The sequence below is a fragment of the Oncorhynchus nerka genome, linkage group LG28, assembly GCF_034236695.1.
Source record: "Oncorhynchus nerka isolate Pitt River linkage group LG28, Oner_Uvic_2.0, whole genome shotgun sequence".
NCBI classification, from domain to species: Eukaryota; Metazoa; Chordata; class Actinopteri; order Salmoniformes; family Salmonidae; genus Oncorhynchus; species Oncorhynchus nerka.
In genome coordinates, this window is record NC_088423.1 from 37,509,810 (window position 1) to 37,535,326 (window position 25,517).

Sequence of the window (25,517 nt, forward strand, 5' to 3'; positions counted from 1 at the left end):
GAAGGGCGACTCTGTTAGCTCCGGAGTGAAGGGCGACTCTGGCAGCTCCGGAGTGAAGGGCGGCTCTGGCAGCTCCTGACTGACGGGCGGCTCTGGCAGCTCCTGAGAACCGGGCGGCTCTGGCAGCTCCTGACTGACGGGCGGCTCTGGCAGTTCCTGACTGACGGGCGGCTCTGGCAGCTCCTGACTGACGTGCGGCTCTTGCGGCTCCTGACTGACGGGCGGCTCTGGCAGCTCCTGACTGACGTGCGGCTCTGGCAGCTCCTGACTGACGGGCGGCTTTGGCAGCTCCTGAATGACGGGCGGCTCTGGCAGCTCCTGACTGACGGGTGTCTCTGGCAGCTCCTGACTGGAGGGAGATTCTGGAAGCACCGGACAGGCGGGAGAACCTGGAGGGAGGAGACAGAGAGACAACCTGGTGCGTGGGGCTGCCACAGGACCCACCAGGCTGGGGAGACCTACAGGAGGCCTGGTGCGTGGAGGAGGCACCGGATGGACCGGGCTGTGGGGGAGCACTGGAGCCCTGGTGCGCAGCCTTGACACCACTCCTCCAGGCTGGATGACCACTTTAGCCCGGACCCTCCAGAGTGCAGGCTAAAATCGACGCCACTCAGCTTTCGCTGCCTCCAGCTCTTCCTTGGGGCGACAATATTCCCCAGCCTGTGCCCAGGGTCCCTTGCCGTCCAATATCTCCTCCCAAGTCTAGGAGTCCAGAACCCTCTGCTCCTGGTTACCACGCTGCTTGGTCCGGTTGTGGTGGGTGATTCTGTCACGATTGTTGTCGGAAGAAGGAGAAGAGGACCAAAGTGCAGCATGGTACGTATCCAGAATACAAGAACAAAAAACAACAAAACGATAAACAAACAGTTCTGACAGGTGCAACAAACACTAACCAGAAAATAACTACCCACCCACATCGCACCCTGACCAAACTAAAAATAGAAACATACAAAGCAATCTACGGTCAGGGCGTGACAGACAGGGTCGAAAGCCTTGGCCAGGTCGATGAATACAGCTGCACAGTATTGTCTCTTATCGATGGCAGTAATGTTATCGCTTAGGACCTAGAGCGTTTCTGAGGTGCACCCATGTCCAGCTCGGAAACCAGATTGCTTAGCGGAGAAGGTACGGTGGGTTTCGAAATGGTCGGTGATCTATTTGTTAACTTGGCTTTCGAAGTCCTTTGGTTGGCAGGGTAGGATAGATATAGGTCTGTAGCAGTTTGGGTCTAGATTGTCTCCCCCTTTGAAGAGGGGGATGACCGCGGCAGCTTTCCAATTTTTGAGGATATCAGACGATACGAAAGAGTTGTTGAACAAGCTAGTAATAGGGGTTGCAACAATTTCTGCAGATAATATTAGGAAGAGAGGGTCCAGATTGTCTAGCCCTGCTGATTTGTAGGGGTCCAGATTTTGCAGCTCTTTCAGAACATCAGCTCTCTGGATTTGGGTGAAGGAGAAATGGGAAGGCTTGGGCAAATTGCAGTGAGGGGTGCAGGGCTGATAGACTATGTATCTTTAAGAAACAAAATTATGTCCACGTTTTCCTTTACCAGCAAATGCAATTGACACATTGTGAAAAATTAAGTTTGCTTACCTTACTTTTTTTTTAGCTAAGTGGCAATGCAATGAATCATATACAATACACCATGGTTAATTCAGTGATGGGAATATAAACAATTTATTCAGCCTGGCTGCTATTTTTGTGCTGCGCTGCTGTTTGTGGTGAAATACATTTGCATAATTCTTCATGATATTATTTACCGAAAATGAGACCGAAAATGCAAAATAGTCTCTCTGAGCTAGACTTCTTGATTTGATCGTGGTGATCAAGGTCCCGCACCTCCTATAGAATATGAGGAATTCCTGCACCTACTGTAAATATAAATGATACCGGCACCCAAAATGCGTATCGGAACCTATTTCAGTCCAAGTCAAGCACTGATTATTATTTATGCTCCTTAACTTTTAAAGTCACTGTAAACTGACATAAATAGGCACAAGTCTTTGAAAACACTGTACAGCAAGGGTCCTAAGTAAGGATGCCATGGGACATTTAGAAGTGGAGCCATGATTTTTTATTGACCAAGTGACCTGACCAGGAAAAAATTCTGGCCCTATTTGTGGGCCTTGTCCCTATGATAAGCAAGACAATAAGTCCTTCAATTGCAGTGCATAATGTACCTGTCCCCTCCAAATACAGTGATGACTTTTTACATGACCAGCATAATGATGAGCAGTAATTGTGACTCCTCACCCTTGGTACGAGACATGAGTATTGTTTGACGACCTAATGACAACCTCATTTTATGACAACCACTAACATATGAATCACTCTTGCATTACAGTGTTATAGGAAAACATTTGGACTGATCATATAAAGGGGAGGATTACTGTCGAGAGGGCAATCAACCACGCTTCACTTCTGCTTCTTCACTCACCACTGTAGGAGGAGAGTTTTGAGGAAATGCCACCATCTATCCATGGTTTCTGGTTAGGATAGGTTTTAATAGTCACAGTGGGTACAACATCTCCTATACACTTCTTATAAACTCAGTCACCGAATTAGCATATACGATGATATTATTCTCTGAGGCTACCCGGAACATATCCCAGTCGGCATGATCAAAACTGCTGTTTATGTTGTGTTTGTGTCTAATTCATGTCTTTCAAGTTGGTGTATTGGGGTGACCTGTTCTGTCGTCTGTCGTCTGTATTTCAGACCAAAGCAAGACGATGTTTAAAGCTCACTATGGATCTACAAACAGGTTCGCCTCTATAAAGTCTTTGGGTGTATTTGCAGTGTGATTATTGTTTGTTCTGGTAGTCCGATGTCTTTGTATGTTCAAATACCAACTGAATGGTGAATTAATGTATTTACAGTCAATCAATCAATACAGCGTGATTATTGTGTGTTCTGTGTAATTCCTTTGTCTTTTCCAAAGCTAACTAAATGGTGAATGTCTGGTGTCAGTCTGTCTTATTTTTGTATGTGAGAAGAGAAGTTGTTTCTTAAAAGGGAAAGGAAATGTTTCTTTTCCATTCTGTATTATTTGAACAAAATGCAACTCCAGTTTAAGAACTGGGATAAATTACAAATATCATTGTGGGGTAGGCCACATGTTATAAAGATGGCTAAACTCCTAAACTGAATTATGTCATCAGCATGTTTCCACTGTCCATACCTGCCTACTACACCTGTAACACCATCGTCAAAATGATTACTCAGTTTACTTGGACTATTAAAAGGGCAAGGAATAACCTAGCTAGATTACAGGCAAAGACATAGAAGGGAGGATTAACATAATAATTATATCAAGAAGCCTTTATAACTGCCCAAATAGGCTCTCTTTATTGAGAACTCTTGTATGCCAATTTGGGTTGACATGGAATAAGAACTTAATGCCCCATTTGGAGCATCAAAATATCTGAGTCAACACTTAAATGTGTGACTTCAGAATCCCATAATGTCCCATACTAAGATATATGGGGTCAGATAAATAAGAGAGAGAGACATCTTCACCTTTCCTGACCAGTTCTGCTTCATTATGGAACAACCAAAAATACAAATCAGAAGGACAGGTGGTTGTCTGGAAAGAGTGGTATCAGGTTTTGTTTAGCCTCAACACTAAGAAATCTCACTTCAACATGGATTTGAGTGTGGCTGTGGAAGACTGGTCCCTAGATGATGTCTGCAAGTGGCTGAGAAAGTATGTTTGTTGCAAAGTGGACAGTTGAATAGAGTTGCCCGTCTGCAGACAGATTTTTGTTGTTACTCAGTGTCCAGACTACTCACACATAGCTGTATTGGCCTCAATCACCAGCATGAACCACATTTTCTAATTACCTGTGGACTTAATGGGTGTGGGAAAACAAAATAGATTTTTCAGCACCTATCGGCCACACATCTACCAGAACCACAGTGCTTTTAAGCTCCAGCTTAGGTGAGAATTGCCCTGATGATGAATTTGAGACTGGGACTGATTCCATTGAAGATGACGTGAGCGATGTAGAGAGTCTGCCAGAGGCTGAACATGTTAAGCCACAGAGAGCAACACTGAGCAGCTAATTGAAGTTCTCAAACAGAATATGTCTTTGTATTTTGAAAATCAGGGAAGGTCAGCACGGTACAGAATAGCATTGTTGAGGACCTCAGAACCATTTTTTATGCATTTATGACACACTACAGTGATGCCACAGGTTTCACTTTCACTTTAAATGTGGATGAAGATGACAATCTCAGGGACTTGCTTAACGACTCAGCCGTATTTGAGGAATGACTTAGATGCATAAGCTCTGAGTAGATGCTGGAGTATTACTGTGTGAAATAATTGGGCATGTTCAGGCCAACTGAAGTACCCCTGAGCAACAAAAAAGGTTATACAACAAGGTCATTTCAATACATCCCATTGGTCAGCATACTGCAAAAAAAATGCCAAGTAATGAAGAAGTCTGGGCCACCTTGAATCAAAGACCAAAAGCCACATAATGATGAAATTATGGAAGACTTTACTGGCGGTGAATTGTTCAAATCAAATCCCAACCTAACAAAGCATAGCCTGTCTGCAGTTCTATGTAAATTAATTTGAAGTTGTCAATCCAATGGATTCTAAAAAAGGCAAGCACAAATTGACCACAGTGTACTTTAGAAGGAGATGTTGACTACAAGGGTACTTCCCATCTCCAAACTATATACCTCTCCACACTGGTTAATCAACAACAAGTCACCACTTATAAAGAGGTATTCAAGCCTTTGATTTGTGATATCCAGGAATTTGAATTTCACCAGGCGTGACCCAGACAACTGCAAGTACCATCTGCAGACTGTGGAAGAAAATCCTGACAACACATCAATGTATGGCATCAAAAAAAGCCTGTTGCTTCTTTCTGCTGAATCATGTGCCATCTCCAATTACCTATCTGTTTCTACCAGACGTCATGCATGACCTTCATAAGGGCACCATACCCAGAGTGCTCCGACTAGTCCTGCAACAACTGGTTCAAGAGACGCAAATGACTCTTACCCAGATTAACTATGAGATTGAGAACTTGTGTTATGGCAAACGAGATATGTCTTCTAAACCTATGCCACTATCTGAGAGAGTCCTAAGGAAGAATGGCCATCAGAAAAATGTACACTTTTACGTTTACTCCCCCAAAACAACTGCTCTGGAAACACAACAACACACTGTGCAGACACAAGAGACGTCCCACTGCATGCGCTTCCAAACTCTGCCCTTGCAGTACTAAGTGTCAGATTCGGAGAAGCTATCAGAGGAAGTCCATTGCAGTGAACAACACGCAATACAATGTAGGAGACTATCTGGTCATCGACACTGCTCATTCTGAAGAGATCCCTGTGTTCATGGAAGTGTGTGGAAGTGTGTGGAATATTACAGATTCCTTGGTATTTACTGTGTATCTATAGAATGTACTGTATATCTGTCCATATTGTCTTTTTAAACGTGTCATAACTTATTGAGTATCTATAGAATGTATATCTGTCTATATTGTCTTTTTAAAAGTGTGATAACTTTAGAAGTTTCAACAGCCATTTCAACAGCCATCACCATGCATACATGGTTCAACACAGTCAACAATGGATTGCTATAAGGCCTGGTTGGTGAGGAGATGGATTTCCATGAGATAGAGGGAAACGGGGTGGCCAGCGGGAAGAGTGTCCATTCCACTCCACCACTGGATTGCTATAAGGCCTGGTTGGTGAGGAGATGGATTTCCATGAGATAGAGGGATACGGGGTGGCCAGCGGGAAGAGTGTCCATTACACTCCACCACTGGATTGCAGTTAGTGGAAATTGATTTATTAAGCACAACACACTTTTGTTTTCACATTTTCAAATGTGTTTCCTGTTCTGATATGCACTGACTAGAACACTGATCTTTTTTGGACACATTGATGGAGAGACGTTGATGTCATTGGACCAAAGAATGCTAGAGCAACTCGTTCCAAAGTTGAAAAAAATTCACAAAATAAATTGAGAATCTAAAAGCTATAAATTGTTAAGTCAATATATGATTGTTATCATCATTCATTCTATCACATTGATCCTATTCCAATTTTCGGCTATTTAATTTTTTCTGAAGATGAAACCACAAAATAAAACGATGTTATTGTTACTTCACAGATGCAGCAAACAGCCCAGCAAAATGACTAAGCACCTGTCCGTCAAAATGACACACCAAATGGCCTTCAGCATGACATCTCACACGGCCAGCAACAAGAAACATCAGTCAGCCAAAGAATCTGGCCATCTGTGTTTAGACTTCCACAATTTCCAGCCGTATTAAAATAAAAACTTGAGGGACAAAAATGCATGCTCTCCATTGTGCTACTGTGCACTCGAAGTGGAAGTCTCCGATTGTGCAGGTGTTGGTCGACTTCATGTGTACCTACACTTGGTAAGTATAGTTTTGTATATATACAGGTATATAGTTATATACTGATCTTAGCTTCATGTTAATATTAGAAGTTCCTCAATTATGAATCACAATGTGTGTGCGTCACCCTGAGCCCTTCTCCTGTCCCTGTCCTCCATGCTGTTGATATAATCACTGCAGCTGATAGAATAGCACATGCTCAACTTTTACATGATGATAATCAACGTAATCAATCAATGTCGCTTGTATTACAAACAGAATTGTTAGTCTAAATGTAATGTTTTATGTTTCTCGTTTGCTTTAGGTACCGCACTACGTGGCATTAAATGGATGTGTGCACAGCGCTCATTCAAACGTACCCCTCATTGAGAGACCAGAACGGGAAGGGATACAGTGTGTAAGAACTCTTCAGTTTTCCTACTCACATTATTGCACACTAATAATCTTTTTTTTGCACCATTTTGCCTACCCAGACCCATTGTTAAACCTTCACATTTCTAGCAGCATAACAAGACTCTAGTCTGCTCCTCTGACCTCAGTCCCAATAATCTGTCATGACATTTCTCCTCTCCACATGTCATTTTTTAAGGAGTCATGGCACGGCATGATACAGAATAAATACAAAAAAGAATGGCAGCCTCTTGCTCACGTTGCACACATACAGGAAATGCAGAAGAGGTTTGGGAGGCAAGAGATAAAAAATAAGCCCAGATGACACCAAAAATGAAGACCCGACCAAAATGGCCAATGTAAATGCATAAAAAATGATGGCCCATATTCAGTGTTGAACCGCTGTTGAACCGCTGACCCCGGATCCGTTTTTAAGATCATAAATAAGATTGGGGACCTGGGGACCTGATCCTATATAATTTTGCCTTTTTCAATAGACTTTGATCGTGTTTAATGCTGTATGTATCAATATTTAATCATATTTATATTCGCTTTTCAGATTGAGACGGATGCGGATTCCTTCAGTCAGAAATTACACGTTGAATAGATGAAGGTGGAGTGCCAAGAAATGAGACCGAACATATGTTCCTTACAACACAAAATGAAAAGGACTGAAAAAGAGAGACAACAAGGCACAACTGTTACATAGCCAAGTACTGTCATCTGAGTCCAAGATATACTGATGATGCATTATGAACAAATTGATTGTCAGATATTCTCCGATATGATAAGCAAATTCGGTATGGATGTGGACAGAAAAGGGAGTGGTATGGCCATGGAGTTGCTGAATCTTTACAAGATGGCACTTCTCTCACACACGGAGGAGGCTCACAAAAGTAGTTTTTTTTAATCAATGTCACTGCATGTAAAATGTACCCTTAACAGAATGGAGCTGTTCTCATCCAGCATTTTTATTACACATCGTCCAATTTAAGGTCTGAAGATCACTGCAGCCAGTTTGCTCCTCCCCTACTTCCTCAAAGAAGATCCAAGTGGGCTGTACATTACAGACAGGGTATGTATTTCCCAGTATGGCGAATAAATAAATGCAAAGTTAGTAGTACTATGTAAGGAGTGCTCAGTCGTTAACTTACTGTTTGAAATATGACTTGAGTAACCTTAAAAAATGTATTTACAGTGTTTAAAGTTCTCCTCATCGACCATAAGAATAGAGGCGAATCCCTTTGCAGATCAGAGCCACATCCAACTCTTCCTGGATGGAGAGGAGCTACATCTCCATGCGATTGGGAGTAGCAATGGGGGGTCCATTTCCTTTTTAATATTGAGTATGCAGCATCAGCATCATTGGGAATTGATGAGGGGGTGTAAATGACCAACAAATGTACAAATGCCAAACCTTTTCTGTAGAGAGGGACCAGATATTTCTGTGACTTTTAAAGTCAATAAAATGAATGTGACTTGAAGTTTGCCACTCAATATTATTTTGTATTATTATTGTCAATATTATTATTATTATTCATAGTGGACTACATCGGACATAAAAGGTTCCTACAGGAACCTTAAAACCCTAAACTGTCATTTGAAAGGTTCCTGGAAGCACCTTTAGGGGTTCCGCCGGTGTTGCAATATGAGTAACCCCTAAAGGTGCCTCTAGGAACCTTTTCTTTTTAGAGTGTGGCACAGAAACCCATTACTGTAATTATAAATATGGCATCAAAATGTTTAAAATCTGATTTCCCCCTAGCTGATCGTTGTCTGCACCTGGCTCTGATCATAGTGTAGGCCTAATGAAACAGGAGGGGGAGTGAGGTCGTCCGTGGTGGTCAGCTAACCCTTAACCTACTGGCCCGTAATCATGCGTGGCATTGACTGTGCCACAAAAGTATGCTGAAGCAGCAGTCAATATCCACGTTTATAAACACAGGGTCACTACATTTGTTGTTATTTGTGGCCGTAAACATTATTTTGAGTTAATTCTATGAGTGGCGTGTACATTTCTAACTGTTCCTAAGCATTAAGTCGAGTACTCTAGTACGACAATGAACACTTCAAAAACACTTCAACGCCTGTGCTGAGACATTCAACATTGACTAGAGATTGTAGTGGGTGGCTGGTAAGCTAGGCTTAATGCTTGATTTTATGTCAAATGTGTCCACGTACAGAGTGTGTAAAAACATTGAAAATACTGGAAAATATCAGTTAGAAACAAACAGGCCAGACTTTGGTAAGGAGATAGGTTAACATGATGTTGGGAAATGATAGATTCCATACTGAGTCTTTGTGGTTCTGCTGCCCTCTGGTGTGAGGACGTGTACCAATGTGTGTCTAGGGCAGTATAGAATGGCATCTATGCTCAAACACAAATTTCATGTGAAAAAAAGCAGCTCATGACCATTTGTTTACGTCTTTAACATTTAATACATTTAATATAGTTAAAATGAACATTGTATGGCCGTAGAAACAGGGTGTTTCATGTTTGTTTTTAAAGGTTAATAGAATAGAATAAAACTTTATTGCCCATCCAGGATGGAAATGTTTCTTTGGCATCACCTTCCATTACTTGAAGGCAACGTCATCTGATAAAATCCATTGTGCTGTTTGCTCCAATATTGTTTCTTACAGAATTATTTCACAATGACTGCAATTGAAATGCCCAGTGGCATACAGCAGTATTTTCAACTCCAGTCCTCGAGTACCCCCAACTGCACGTTTTTTGTAGCCCTGGACAAGCCCACCTGATTCAACTTGTCTATTAATCATCAAGCCCGCAATGATTTGAATCAGGTGAGTTTGCCGAGGGCAACAACAAAAAGGTGTGCTGTTGGGGGTACTCGAGGACTGGAGATGGAAACACTTGCATACAGTATATAAAAATGATCCATCATTAGCATTGTGAAGGCTCTCCTTTCACTCTCAGTATGTGTCATATGGAAAGCTTCCCCACTAGAGGGAGTAGTCCACCAGGTTCTATCCCAGTCATTTTCCTGGAGTCTCCAACAAAAAGCGAACTCTTCACCAACATGAAAGGGCACCGCCGTGAAACCACACAAAAAATGATATCCTCCCGAGTGGCGCAAAGGTCTACGGCACTGCATCTTAGTGCTAGAGGTGTCACTACAGGCCCTGGTTCAATTCCAGGCTGTATCACAACCGGCCGTGATTGGGAGTCTTGTAGGGTAGCGCACAATTGGCCCAGTGTCACCCGCATTAGGCTTTGGCCAGGGTAGGCTGTCATTGTAAAATAATATTTTTTTCTTAACAGACCTGCCTAATTAAATAGAGGTTATTTAAAAAAGTACTAGACAGATGCATTGTTCAGTACCTCAGCCATTTTAATGTCTATACATTCACCCATTGTGACATGTAATGTCCATGGTTTATTCCACTTGACAGTTCATCTCATAGGACTCATAGGACCATGGGGGACTTACTCCTCAGGATTGTATCCATCTCTGATTGAGACATTCCTCATGTCTCTGTCCAGTGGAAGGCCTTGTTGTCCAGGACTGTGGCCAGTTTGTGGTTGAATGGCCGGTGGAACACCCTGAGGAGGTCCCTGGTGCTGGGCAACATGGGGCCCAAGATCCTGTCTGCTGCCCTCCGTGTGTTGGACATGGGCCTTTTGGTGAGTACTGCCTCAATCTGCTCAGATAAAGGCCCTATGCAAAAGACAAATTGTTGTTCAATATTTTGTTTATAAATAGATGATTGTGTTTCTATCGTCTGCCTTGGTATAGGCTCTGAGATTAAATGGGCTACGATGTCACGCTCCTAATCCTATCGCACAGCAATACTGTAGTATAATCATACTGTCACATACTGTCAACGCTACCGGTCTATTTACTTTCAAGCATGCTTGATTGATAAATGGTAGCCTACTATTTGTTGTGTAGCAGGAATAATTTAAACCAATTATGTCAGAAAAGGACCGACTTGGAACCGGAATCTAGTTTTGATTTACATCCAATCAGCGTTGATTCAATGTCATCACATTGAATGTTTTGATTGAAATGACATGGAAACAACATTGATTCAACCAGTTTTTTCCCAGTAGGTAGAAACATGTACTGCAATATGATTATGATTCAGGCCTAGTAAAATAAACATATTAGACAACATGCTGCAATGCAATCTCCTTACCAACGGCAGATGCGTCTGTTTTAATATTTTTATTTGCTTACCATTATAATAATTCTCAAGCATCAAACACCTCCCCATTTCCCCCAAATGAACAATAAAGCTTATTTTCTTGCAATTCAGTTGATCAACCTTCTAGAAGTTGTGCACACACATCATTTGAGATTTGTGTGGAGATCGGCACACTTTCCCATCATGTTCAACATTAATACATACAAATCTTTGTGGCGCATTCAAGGTATAGAGTCTTTTTTATGCACACACACCTTTGATAAATGAGGCCCCAGATGTTGAAATGCACACAGAGGAAGAAGCAGACATGTACATGCATCCACAATATTGTGTCCCAGCTCTGAACAAACCTAGGATGTTGATGTAGAATTTGAGCTGATAACTGTGTTTTTCCAGTACGTACCCACGTTTAGGAAGTCAAAGACTTTATTTATGGTGAGTCTCAGATTGGCAGCGTAGTCTTCTAACTGCAGAATCAGGATCTGATTCCTGTGGAAGACAGTCAACCAGTCCAGCAGGAAGACAATATATAGTCCCAGGTTCAGTCTGACCTGGAGAGGACCACAACAAACACTGAACATTAGACTATCATCACATTTACATAACTATTCTACCAAGGCTTCATTGTTAAGGTGGAGAACAAGGTACATGCTATAAGAATACTGGTGATAAAGAGTTACAGCATGACTCGTACCCAAGCTTCCCTGCAGAGAGTGCTGGAGAACAACCGACAAAAGTAATTATACTTCTGTAGATACAGCAGAGAGAGAGGAGGGACTATTTTTTAAACGATCATAAGCTCAACAGCATGGATTCAGAAGTCAAATGTAAACAGGGAGCTACTTTAGGTCGACATCCATGACGCTGCTGTATGTCAAATAACTTATACTTTGTTCATATTTATTTACCTTAATAGGTACACACGGATCTCCAAAGGTACATTACTACCACAAATCAGGCTGAGAGGTATGTAGAACAGTGTGAACAGTAGTGTTTATCTCTGGCTGTGGGTATCGTGATTTGTGCTTTTCCTATGTAAACTAGCTGTGCCCCAGGCTGTGACAGCTGCAGCCAACCTGGTATGCTACTGTGTGACGAGGGTACAGACAGAGCTAACTCAGCTCAACCCCGCGGAAATGCTGCTCGGTACATTACAGCATCTGGACGGTTTACAATTTACAGAGGGCATTTGGCAAGCCTTTACTTAGCTTTGCTGAACTCTGTCCAATAAGGAAATGTTTACAGCATTAAAGCTTGTGGACCCAAGAAAGGGTAGCTGCTGCATGTGCAACAGCTAATGGGGATCATCATAAACTAAACAAAGCACACATACCTGTATAAAACGGAGCCAATGTCAATGTAGTAAAATAGTTCAAACAGCAAGAAAATGTATTTTCTGAAAATAAATGACAATATTTCTAGAGACTACTTCCTAAATAACTTCCAGTAAGTGCATCTCAGTTCAATCAGTTCTGAAAGGAAACTTCACAGTTCCTCACTAATCAAATCAGTGGCATATGTCACAACACATTTTCACCAGCCTCAAGGAAGTAGCTGTGATTTTAATAAAATATCCCATTAGACATGGAAATAAAGGCCTGAGTTATGGATCACAAGTTGGCATGGAATCAATCTAGCTAAGACATGGAAACTGTATCACAATTTGGCATAGACAAAGCCATCTCTGAATAACTTAGTATGTACTTTGATGACATGCCACTGGGCAAAAAGTGTTTAAATCCAGTGTTCCCATGTCATTTCAACAAAACAAAAAAATGGGATGATGCTGAATCAACGAGGATTTGTAAAAAGTCATCAACATAATAATGGGGATTTCGCACTTTTTTCACCCACATTTTAACCCAACGACATACTGACATTTTGGGTTGATTTCACATTGAATTCAGGTTATCTGACAGCTCAACCAAGCGTAAATCAAACTAGACATTGAACTGCCCTCTGTGCCCTGTGGGATAATGCTCTTTCAATAAATGCGGTCAAAATGAGTGTTTCTTCTTGCTCTTGCACATTAATTCTCATCTAGACAATACACTATCCACCAAAGATAGTGACACAATAAACATAATAATGGAGACCATCGCTGGAGGCTCTGGACTGGAGACCGTCGCTGGAGGCTCTGGACTGAAGGCCGTCGTTGGAGGCTTCGTGCCATGGAACATCACTCGAGGCTTCTTGCCATGGATCATCACTGGAGGCTTCTTATCATGGACCATCACTGGAGGCTTCGTGCCATGGATCATCACTGGAGGCTTCGTGCCATGGATCATCACTGGAGGCTTCGTGTCATAGATCATCACTGGAGGCTTCGTGCCATGGATCATCACTGGAGGCTTCGTGTCATGGATCATCACTGGAGGCTTCGTGCCATGGATCATCACTGGAGGCTTCGTGCCATGGATCATCACTGGAGCGGAGAGACACACAGGAGGTCTGGCTCTGGGAGCAGGCACCGGACTCACCAGGCTGGGGAGACATACAGGAGGCTTAGTGCGTAGAGCTGGCACAGGGCTTACCGGGCTGGGCAGATGTACAGGAGACCGGGTGCGTGGAGCTGGCACAGGATATACTGGGCCGTGGAGACGCACCGGAGGTCTGGAGCGCAGAGCTGGCACAACCCAACCTGGCTGGATGTTTACCCTAGCCCGGCAACTGCGGAGTGCTGGCACAGGATGCACAGGGCTGTGGATGCGTACCAGCGACACAGTATGTGTAACCTCAAAGCATGGTGCCTGAAGGGTCACATGCTCCTCAAAGCGACTGTCTTGCTCCACACTCCAACCCCTCCAAACTCTTTCGTCCCTCTCCACTGCCAACCACTCCTCACTCAAACGGTCCAAGAATTCCTCCTCAGTCTCGGACTCAACCCTCAGCACCCCCCGTCTCTCAGGTTTCCGTCGTGTCCTCTCATCCTGACCACGCTGCTTGGCCCCTTGGTGGTGGGAAGTTCTGTCACGGGCATTGAAAGAAGAGGACCAAGGGGCAGCGTGAGCGTACATTTTCTTTTTATTTGAAAAGACGCCAAACAAAACAATAAACACTACAAAACAAACCGTGAAGCTAACGGTTATGTGCCATAAACAAGTCAACTTCCGACAAAGACAGGTGGAAAAAGGGCTAACTAAGTATGGTTCTCAATCAGAGACAACGATAGACAGCTGTCCCCGATTGAGAACCCTACCCTGCCTAAACATAGAAATACAAATATTAGAACATAGAATACCCATCCCAAATCACACCCTGACCAAACCAAAATAGAGACATAAACAGGATCTCTAAGGTCAGGGCGTGACATGTACATTTCCAATGCCAGGACTAAAAATATGCATGCATGACTGTAAAAGTGTTCTGCTAAATGGCATATGTATTATTATTTTATTTATTTATATGTTCCACTCACCGGCATGGCATTGGAAAGTCTAGTATTGTAGACACAGGAACGCATGGAGCTCTCTGCTAAACAAGCCTCAAACAGCTGTAAGGATTCTGAGACCCTCTGGTCAAAATCCTCCACTGACTTGTTAGCCATGTTGAAGTACAGATAGTCTGAATACAACCTAAACCACACGGAGACAAAAACCAGAAAACATACTTTCATTAGATACATTGACCAAATGCACTATAGTGAAAACTATGTCGGACTTAATTTGATCACCCTGGTGTGTGAGAATAGTGTATTCAATGTTTAAAAAGGATTCTAAGGTTTGTAATTTCCACTTGAATATTTCAGACTTGATTTGCAAAAACACAAAAATGGATCAACCCCGAAGAAAATGTCCATTAATTATAATCCACATGATAATGTACTGCAGTTGCTGCAGGATTGTTTCCTGCTGTGAGAAACTGGTCAAATTACGATCCCACATCTGTACCTCTCTACTGGGTCTCTGAGCATGACGATGATTTTAGCGTTGGGCTGAACAGTGTGGATGAAGTCCTGGGCCAGGAAAGGAGGCTCCCCATCCACCCGGTTGTCATAGAGATAGCTCCAGGCTTGGTTGTCCCACATTGTGGATGCGCTTGCTTCACCTGTCAATCCAACAGAAGTGTGATGCCCATTTAAGTGATAATGCCAGAGAAGCTGGTGTTTGGAGGCAAACTGTGCCAATATATCCTCCAGACACCGGATTTGAGGGAATTATCACTTTCATACAACGGGTTACCAACATATTACATTTACATTACATTTAAGTCATTTAGCAGACGCTCTTATCCAGAGCGACTTACAAATTGGTGCTTTCACCTTATGACATCCAGTGGAACAGCCACTTTACAATAGTGCATCTAGGTCTTTTAAGGGGGGGGTGAGAAGGATTACTTTATCCTATCCTAGGTATTCCTTAAAGAGGTGGGGTTTCAGGTGTCTCCGGAAGGTGGTGATTGACTCCGCTGTCCTGGCGTCGTGAGGGAATTAAATTAATGATTGACCTATTTTCATTAAAAACTTAATTTTTATGAATTTATTCATACTATTTCATCCTTCTACGAGATATAGTCCCGACAAAAATGTAGGGTTGCTAACCAAGCCAACTGGTTGTTCATTCTATCGGTTAGGTTGCCAGAGACGCAACCCAGTTGTGAAGTCTTTTTGTTGTACGTCTTTGGATGTGACCCAGTAAATTGTTCTAAATGTTCAGCATGGCAACGTTCTTATCCCTTGCTTGCTAGCTAGCCAACTTCAGCTAACACAGTCACATCGAACAGTGCAGCCAGAATAACAGCAAAGTAGCTGCATTAGCATTTCTTGAAGGTTTTTTCAGGTGACATTTATTTGGATATATCCATAACAGTATCTACGTTTCCATCCAATTAGCGGAAGATTTTCATGCAAATATTCAAAAATCTGAATGAAGACAACATGCACATTTTTCCACCGAACTGACTTGTTGCGTTAAAAAAGATCTGTGCGTGATGATGTAGTGCACACAAAATGTACTTTTTTACTTAAAGATGCACTATGCAGAAATTACTCCGGGATTTCCTGTTTGCTAAAATTCTAATAGATAAATTCTAATAGATTCTAATAATCTGCCTAATGTCAGATTATGTGACAACACAAACAAGCGTAGTGTAAGGAATCATTGTACATTCAAAATAAAATAAAATTCTATTTGTCACAACAGTTGTAGACCTTACCGTGAAATGCTTATTTTCAAGCCCTTAACCAACCAGTTCAAGAAATAGAGCGAATAAAATATTTCCTAAATAAACGAAAGTAAAAAAATCCTAAATAAAATCCCAAAGTAACAGGTCAATGTAAATAGTCCGGGGGCCAATTGATTAATTGTTCAGCAGTCTTATGGCTTGGGGGTAGAAGCTGTTAAGGAACCTTTTGGTCCTAGACTTGGCACTCTAGTACAACTTGCCATGCACTAGCAGAGAGAACAGTCTATGACTTGGGTGACTGGAGTCTTGAAAGATTATATAGGTCCTGGATGTCAGGAAGTTTGGCCCCAGTGAAGTATTGGGCTGTACGCACTACCCTCTGTAGCGCCTTACAGTCAGATGCCGAGCAGTTGCCATACCAGGCGGTGATGCAACCGGTCAGGATGCTCTTGATGGTGTAGCTGTGGAACTTTTTGAGGGTCTGAGTACCCATACCAAATCTTTTAAGTATCCTGTGGGGGAAAAGGTGTTGTCGTGCCCTCTTCACAACTGTCTTGGTGTATTTGGACCATGATAGTTTGTTGGTGATGTGGACACCAAAGAACTTGAAACTCTAGACTGGCTCCACTTCAGCCCTGTCGATGTTAATGGGGGCCTGTTCGGTCCTCCTTTTCCTATAGTCCACGATCAGCCTCTTTGTCTTGCTCACATTAAAGGAGAGGTTGTTGTCCTTGCACCACACTGCCAAGTCTCTGACCTCCTCCTTATAGGCTGTCTCATCGTTGTTGGTGGTCAGGCATGCCACTGTTGTGTCGTCAGCTAACTTAATGATGGTGTTGGAGTTGTGCTTGGCTACGCAGTCATGGGTGAATAGGCACTAAGCACGCACCCCTGAGGGGCCCCCGTGTTGAGGATCAGCGTGGAAGGTGTGTTGTTGTCTACCATTACCACCTGGGGGCGGCCCGTCAAGAAGTCAAGGATCCAGTTGCAGAGGGAGGTGTTTAGTCCCAGGGTCCTTAGCTTACTGATCAGCGTTGTGGGCACTATGGTGTTGAACGTTGAGCTATAGTTAATGAACAGCATTCTCACATATGTGTTCCTTTTGTCCAGGTGGGAAAGGGCAGTATGGAGTGCAATTGAGATTTCATCATCTGTGGATCTGTTGGGGCAGTATGCAAATTGGAGTGGGTCTAGGGTTTCCAGCATGATGGTGTTGATGTGAGCCATGACCAGCCTTTCAAAGCACTTCATCCCTACCAACGTGAGTGCTACGGGGTGGTAGTAATTTAGGCCGGTTACCTTCGCTTTCTTGGGCACAGGGACTATGGTGGTCTGTTTGAAACATGTAGGTATTACAGACATGGTCAGGGAGAGGTTGAACATGTCAGTGAAGACACATGCCAGTTGGTCCACTCATGCTTTGAATACACGTCCTGGTAATCCATCTGGCCCTGAAGCTTTGTGAATGTTGACCGGTTTAAAGGTCATGCTCACATCAGCTACAGAGAGCATATGCTTCAGTGTTGCTTACCTCGAAGCGAGCATAAAAGGCACTTAACTCGTCTGGTAGGCTCGCGTCACTAGGCAGCTCACGGCTGGGTTTCCCTTTGTCATCCGTAATATTTTTCAAGCCCTGCCACATCCGACGAGCGTCAGAACCAGTGTAGGATACAATCTTAGTCCTGTATTGACGCTTAGCTTGTTTGATGGTTCGTCTGAGGGCATAAGTGGATTAGTGTGCAACAGCTCCAGCCTTTAACTCGATGCGGATGTTGCCTGTAATCCATGGCTTCTGGTTGGGAAATGTACGTATGGTCACTGTGGAGACGACGTCGCCGATGCACTTATTTTTTAAGCCGGTGACTGAGGTGGTATACTCCTCAAAGCAATTGGGTGAATCTCGTAAATGTTTGATTTGTTCGATAATGTCCATCATTTTTGCCAAAGAGCTACTCTTGTTAGCACGTTTGGTAAACAAATCCAAAGTCATGAAAGTTCCGACATGTCAAAAAGTTCCGTTACTGTCCGTAGAAACATGTCAAACGATGTATAGAATCAATCTTTAGGATGTTTTTAACATAAAACTTCAATAATATTCCAACCGGAGAATTCCTTTGTCTTCAGAAAAGCAAAGGAACGCAGCTACCTCTCATGTGAAATGCGTGTGACCAGCGTGTGACTGCTGGCAGACCTCTGGCTCATTCCTCTCTCATTCGGTCCCACTTCACAGTAGAATCCTCAAACAAGTTTCTAAAGGTGGTTGACATCTAGTGGAAGCCTTAGGAAGTGCAACATAACCAATATCCCACTGTGTATTCAATAGGGGCTGGGTTGAAAATCGACCAACCTCAGATTTCCCACTTCCTGTTTGGATTTCTTCTCAGGTTTTTGCCTGCCATATGTGTTCTGTTATACTCACAGACATCATTCAAACAGTTTTAGAAACTTCAGAGTGTTTGGTATCCAATACTAATAATAATATGCATATATTAGCAACTGGGACTGAGGAGCAGGTAGTTTACTCTGGGCACCTCTGGGCACCTTTCATCCAAGCTACTCAATACTACCCCTTCAGGCATAAGAAGTTTTAACCAACCATGCTATTTTGTTTGTCTTTTCGTGTTGTTCATAACTTGTTTTGTACATAATGTTGCTGCTACCGTCTCTTATGACTGAAAAGACATCCTGGACATCAGAATTGGGATTACTCACCTCAAATTGGATGAGGAGTTCTTCTTCAATGAGTCGAACGCAAGGGATATACTACGGACGCCCTACCAGGCCCAGATCCCCGTGATTCGCTGGAAAAGGAAACGTAGGTTTCGCGAAAAGAGATTGGGATGCCTTGTGAGGATCAGGCAACGAGGGGCTAATCTGCTCTTGCTCACATTCAATCGCTGGAAAATAAATGGGATAAACTGAAAGCACGTATATCCTACCAAAAGGACATTAATTATCTTATGTTTCACCAAGTCATGGCTGAACAAAGACATTAAGAACATACAGCTGGCAGGTTATACACTATATCGACAGGACAGAACAGCAGCCTCTGGTAAGACACGGGGCGGGAGCCTATGCATTTATGTAAACAACAGCTGGTGCATGATATCTATGGAAGTCACAAGGTTTTGTTCGCCTGAGGTAGAGTATCTCATGATAATATGTAGACCACACTATCTACCGAGAGAGTTTTCATCTGTATTTTTCGTAGCTGTCTACATACCACCACAGACCGAGGCTGGTACTAAAACCGCACTCAATGAGCTGTATTCTGCCATAAGCAAACAGAAAAACGCTCATCCAGAGGCAGCACTCCTAGAAGCAGGGGACATTAATGCAGGGAAACTTAAATCCGTTTTACCTCATTTCTATCAACATGTTAAATGTTGCAAGTAGAGGGGAAAAAATTCTAGACCACCTTTACTCCACGCACAGAGACACGTACAGAGCTCTCCCTCTTCCTCCATTTGGCAAATCTGACCATAAATCTATCCTCCTGATTCCTATTTACAAGCAAGAATTAAAGCAGGAAGCACCAGTGACTCGGTCTATAAAAAAAGTGGTCAGATGAAGCAGATGCTAAACTACAGGACTGTTTTGCTAGCACAGGGTGGAATACGTTCCGGGATTCTTCCGATGGCATTAAGAAGTACACCACATCAGTCACTGGCTTTATCAACAAGTGCATCGAGGACGTTGTCCCCACAGTGACTGTACATACATACCCCAACCAGTAGCCATGGATTACAGGCAACATTCGCACTGAGCTAAAGGGTAGGGTAGAGTTGCCGCTTTCAAGGAGCTGGACTCTAACCCGAAAGCTGATAAGAAATCCCACTATGCTCTCCAACAAACCATCAAACAGGCAAAGCGTCAATACTGGAATAAGATTGACTCGTAGTACACCGGCTCTGACTCTTGTTGGATGTGGCAGGGCTTGAAAACTATTACAGACCACAAAGGCAAGCACAGCTGTGAGCTGCCCAGTGACACGAGCATACCAGATGAGATACATAACTTCTTTGCTCGCTTCGAGGCAAGTAACACGGAAACATGCATGACAGCATCAGCTGTTCCAGACGACTGTGTGATCACGCTCTCCGTGGCCGATGTGAGTAAGGCCTTTAAACAGGTCAACATTCACAAGGCCGCTGGGCCAGACGGATTACCAGGGTGTGTACTCCGAGCATGCACTGACCAACTGGCAATGTTTTCACTGACATTTTCAACCTCTCCCTGTCTGTGTCTGTAATACCAACATGTTTCAAGCAGACCACCATTGTCCCTGTGCCCAAGAACACTAAGATAACCTACCTAAATGACTACCGACCCGCAGCACTCACGTCTGTAGCCATGAAATGCTTTGAAAGGCTGGTCATGATTCACATCAACACCATTATCCCAGAAACCCTAGACCCACTCAAATGTGCATACCGCCCCAACAGATACACAGATGATGCAATCTCTATTGCACTGCACACTGCCCTTTCCCACCTGGACAAAGGGAACACCTATGTGAAAATATTATTCATTGACTGCAGCTCAGCTTTCCACACCATAGTGCCCTCAAAGCTCATCACTAAGCTAAGGAGCCTGGGACTAAACACCTCCCTCTGCAACTGGAACCCTGGATTTCCTGACGGGCCGTCCACAGGTGGTAAGGGTAGGTAACAACACATCCACCACGCTGATTCTCAACACGGGGGCCCCATTCTCAGTCCCTCCTGTACTCCCTGTTCACTCAAGACTGCACGGCCAGGCACGACTCCAACACCATCATTAACTTTGCTGACGACACAAGAGTGGTAGGCCTGATCATCGACATCAATGAGACAGCCTATAGGGAGGAGGTGGTGCAAAGACAATAACTTCTCCCTCAATGTGATCAAGACAAAGGAGATGATTGTGGACTACAGGAAAAGGACAACTGAGCACGACCCAATTCTCATTGACGGGGCTGCAGTGGAGTAGGTTGAGAACATCAAGTTCCTTGGCGTCCACATCACCAACAAACTAACATGGGTAATCAGATCCTCAAAAGGTTTTACAGCTGCACCATCGAGAGCATCCTGACGGGTTGCATCACTGCCTGGTGTGGCAACTGCTCGGCCTCCGACCGCAAGACACTACAGAGGGTAGTGTGTACAGCCCAGTACACATCACCATGGCCAAGGTTTCTGCCATCAGGACCTCTATAGCAGGCAGTGTCAGAGGAAGGCCCTAAAAATGGTAAAATACTCCAGCAACCCTAGTCATAGACTGTTCTCTCTGCTACCGGAGCACCAAGTCTAGGTCCAAGAGGCTTCTAAACAGTGTCTACCCCCAAGCCATAAGACTCCTCCTGAACAGCTAATCAAATGGCTACCCAGACTATTTGCATAGACTGGGTAGCCATTTGCATAGTCTGGGTAGCCCCCCTGCCCACGCTGCTGCTACTCTCTGTTATTATCTATGCATAGGCACTTGAATAACTCTACCTACATGTACATAATTACCTCAACACCGGTGCCACCGCACATTGACACATTGACTCTGTACCGGTACCCCCTGTATATAGCCCCGCTATTGTTATGTACTGCTGCTCTTTAATTATTTGTTATTCTTACCTCTTACTTTTTTGAGTTTTTTCTTAAAATTGTATTGTTGGTTAATTAAGGGCTTGTAAGTAAGCATTTCACTGTAAGGTCAACGCCTGTTGTATTTGGGGCATGTGACAAATAATTTGATTTGAATCACACATTACCTCCTCCTCACATAAACATATACATAATACACACACACACACACACACACACACACACACACACACACACACACACACACACACGGCATCCTCCATGACTTTCTTGAAAAGAGTGAAGAAGCCAGCCTCTATGACTAACTTTGTGGAGTGCAACCCAAGAGTTTATAAAGACTTTCAAATGACCTAAATGATTATTGAAGATGTGTCCTGTATACATAAATGACCTACAGTACATATATGACAACCTGTATGTTACCTGTGATGAGGTGTCGCTGGCTGTCATCTCCAGAGGTATTCCCCAGTATTCCCTGCTGGATGTGGTAGGCAGCCAGGTCAAAAAGGTCCAGGTAGTCCTCCACTGGGAAGCGCTCCAGGAGGCCGTCTTTAAGATGGATGATACCTACACCACAAGGGAAAACAACATCATGGTCAACGACTTCATCATTCAATCTCATTTTACTACCACTTCCATCTATGATCTATCATAACTCTAGACCCTTTCAAAAGCAAATCATATTTTTCAACAAAACTTCTCTGCCAGCTTAAGGTGAGAGAATTTTGACTGTAAGTTCCTTCCATATTTTCACACCTGTCAGAGCTCAGAGAAGATTAAGACCTCCGACTACGTCGCCACAGGAGACCCGATGTAGCTGCCTTTCTGATCCATTGTCAGCAGAAAGATCAACATCTTCAACCATTTCCCCCACTGCTTTGAACGCCCACAAATCCACTTGGCGATGGAGTCGGCAATCAATGCACTCTGTGTGCTCTACAGTATGGCTCTCCTCAGAGTGTGATCCGACACCTACGCTGCCTCTCAGACTACCATGAAGCATTCCATTCAATTAAAGGAATTACAACAGACACTAGGCTGGAGGGGCTGGACCTGGTCTCGTCTATCACCCGCACACTACAGTAGAGGTCTAGAACAACACTTACTCACTCTGTACAAAGGTTTTGAAAAATAACTGTAGGGGGAATTATAAGCGGAGATGATCAAAACAGAGGCAACTCTTTGGGTTTTCATTCAGTTATATATACTGTTATACTGTTACTGTTAGATTCCGGCATAGTCATTGGAAAAAGAGGCACACTGTATTACCTCAAAATATATGCCATATGAATATGAATAGAAATAAGTTCATCCACACATTACTGGTGGTTCCCCCTGGAAATGTATTTTGGCAGGGGGAAAAGTCTGTTGAAGCCAACGTAAAGGTTTTCCATCCAAAATCAAGGGAAGTCAAATTCTTTGGGCAGTTATAACAAAGTGAAGACAGGAGGACTAGGGCTTACCAAACCTTTTCCTTGTCCACCAGTGGGGCTCTTTCATGGTGGTGAACTTGACCTCCGGGTGTAGCAGCAGTCGGTGAAACAGGTCCGTTGTGCCACATTTGGGCTGGCCAATGATGTAGAAATATGGCAGACAGCGCAGGCGGTATTGCTTGTCGTCGACGCTGTGGGACAAGTGTTCCTGGAAATGATTCCTCAGGTAGTCACGGACCGTCCGGAAGGTCTTGGAGCGAACTGCATACAAGTTTTTCCTGTAAGGATCCACTTTGGTTTTCCCAGAGAGCTCCTCATACCAGCATGGACTCTTGATATTGGGGAGGAACTGACGAGGAATAATGGAAAACAACTGGGAAGTGCAAAACAGATACAATGTCAAACAGTCCTAGGCAATTTATCTTAATTGATATTATGATTGACAGAATTTTCGCCCTGAAACAAAATAGCACACATGAAGCAACAGGCCAGACACATACTCACATGAGAGTCACTATTGACAACGTCCTTCAGAAGAGGCAGCTTCCTTGGGCTGAACTCAAGTTTAGCTGTAATGCACTTCACCAGGAGGTTAATGTTGACATAGTCCTTGGTAGAGGACAGGTTAGGGGAGATGGTGCTGCTGTGGTTGACTATAGTACTGAGGTGGAACGGTGGCGGTGTCAGCATCAGACCCTTTTTATCCAAGGTCAAGACGTAAGAAGCCATAATGAGGAAGGTCAACGTCAGTCCGAGAAGGAAGCTGATAACCTTGACCTTTGTGACACTCCCCAGGGGGCCCAATGGCCACAGAGGAACCCGCCTCACCTCCAGGACACTGGGCAGGATTATGTGACCGTCATCCACATCGTCCAAACAAGGCATTGTGGGTCTTTTCCTGTAGTTCTTAACTTCCATGGGGCAGAGTTGGCCATATGTGTAATGTGTTTGAGAAATGGCACCATTTTTGTAGTCTGTACGAGACATTATGTAGACAGGATGGAACAGGGCTGTGGAGAGGGGGATGCAGATGTCAGAGGGGAGGGACTGGGGCCGTCAAGGCACATCTATTGTGGGATGGGAGGTGTGTGGAGGAGCAGTAGAGGGTTTATCCATCATAGCTGCTCCAAATGTTGCTGTAGACACAGCAGGTACTGTAGCACCACAGTCTGGCCTTCAGTAGTGTTCTCCTGTCAAACAAGATAATTATATTTATTTTTGAACTGTTTTTAAAAAAGAGGAACATTTTGAACACTACAATGGTCAATGAATCTGTGATTGGTTTTCCCCTTCAATGGTGTAGTGTTTTGTGGACTTTGTCATATACAGCTCACAGCTATTTCCTGACCAGGTGCTAAGTATTATTCCAGGATTAGGGTTCAGTCAGAGGCAATCTAACATGTGAGACATGTAACATTAATTATGCTTCCTCCACTAGCAAGTCTGACCACTCCAATTACATATCACGACCTCTCAGGAAGCTCATATCAGAGAGTGTGTTCTTGTCAGGCAATGCTTCCCTGCTTTAGGTATAAGGATCAAAACAGTGGGTACAATGTGATATTTGACTCTTTGCAAACTGGAATCCATATATCCGGAGGCTGCATTCATTGTAGCTGGGGATTTTAACAAGGCTAATCTGAAAACAAGACTCCCTAAATTTTATCAGCATATCGATTGCGCAACCAGGGCTGGAAAAACCTTGGATCATTGCTATTCCAACTTCCGCGACGCATATAAGGCTCTGCCCCGCTCTCCTTTCGGAAAAGCTGACCACGACTCCATTTTGTTGATCCCTGCCTACAGACAGAAACTTAAACAAGAAGCTCCCGCGCTGAGGTCTGTTCAACGCTGGTCCGACCAATCTGATTCCACACTCCAAGACTGCTTCGATCAAGTGGACTGGGATATGTTTCGTATTGCGTCAGACAACAACATTGACGAATACGCTGATTCGGTGAGCGAGTTCATTAGAACGTGCATTGAAGATGTCGTTCCCATAGCAACGATTAAAACATTCCCAAACCAGAAACCGTGGATTGATGGCAGCATTCGCGTGAAACTGAAAGCGCGAACCACTGCTTTTAATCAGGGCAAGGTGACCGGAAACATGACCGAATACAAACAGTGTAAATATTCCCTCCGCAAGGCAATCAAACAAGCTAAGCGTCAGTATAGAGACAAAGTAGTATCTTAATTCAACGGCTCAGACACAAGAGGTATGTGGCAGGATCTACAGTCAATCACGGATTACAAAAAGAAAACCAGCCCCGTCACGGACCAGGATGTCTTGCTCCCAGGCAGAGTAAATAACTTTTTTGCCCGCTTTCAGGACAATACAGTGCCACTGACACGGCCCGCAACTAAAACATGCGGACTCTCCTTCACTGCAGCCGACGTGAGGAAAACATTTAAACGTGTCAACC

At 43.6% G+C, this 25,517-nt stretch overlaps 1 protein-coding gene across 4 annotated transcripts in view; it reads right to left on the reverse strand.

Moving 5' to 3' along the window:
* Positions 1-9,209: 9,209 nt before the first annotated feature.
* Positions 9,210-25,517, reverse strand: part of LOC115113200 (carbohydrate sulfotransferase 15-like) — a 36,555-nt gene continuing 20,247 nt past the window's right edge. The window contains exons 2-8 of one of the 4 annotated variants that reach the window (XM_029640572.2): positions 23,596-24,281; positions 23,122-23,440; positions 22,082-22,225; positions 14,849-15,005; positions 14,377-14,533; positions 11,362-11,509; positions 9,210-10,468 (exon numbers count right to left, since the gene is read on the reverse strand). In XM_029640572.2, coding sequence (XP_029496432.1) covers positions 10,278-10,468; positions 11,362-11,509; positions 14,377-14,533; positions 14,849-15,005; positions 22,082-22,225; positions 23,122-23,440; positions 23,596-24,078 — 1,599 coding nt within the window. In that variant the 5' untranslated portion in view covers positions 24,079-24,281 and the 3' untranslated portion in view covers positions 9,210-10,277. Of the gene's footprint in view, positions 10,469-11,361; positions 11,510-13,226; positions 13,443-13,848; positions 13,926-14,376; positions 14,534-14,848; positions 15,006-22,081; positions 22,226-23,121; positions 23,465-23,595; positions 24,282-25,517 lie in introns of those variants that run through there. The other 3 variants (XM_029640571.2, XM_065012788.1, XM_029640573.2) reach the window with 3 other exon arrangements.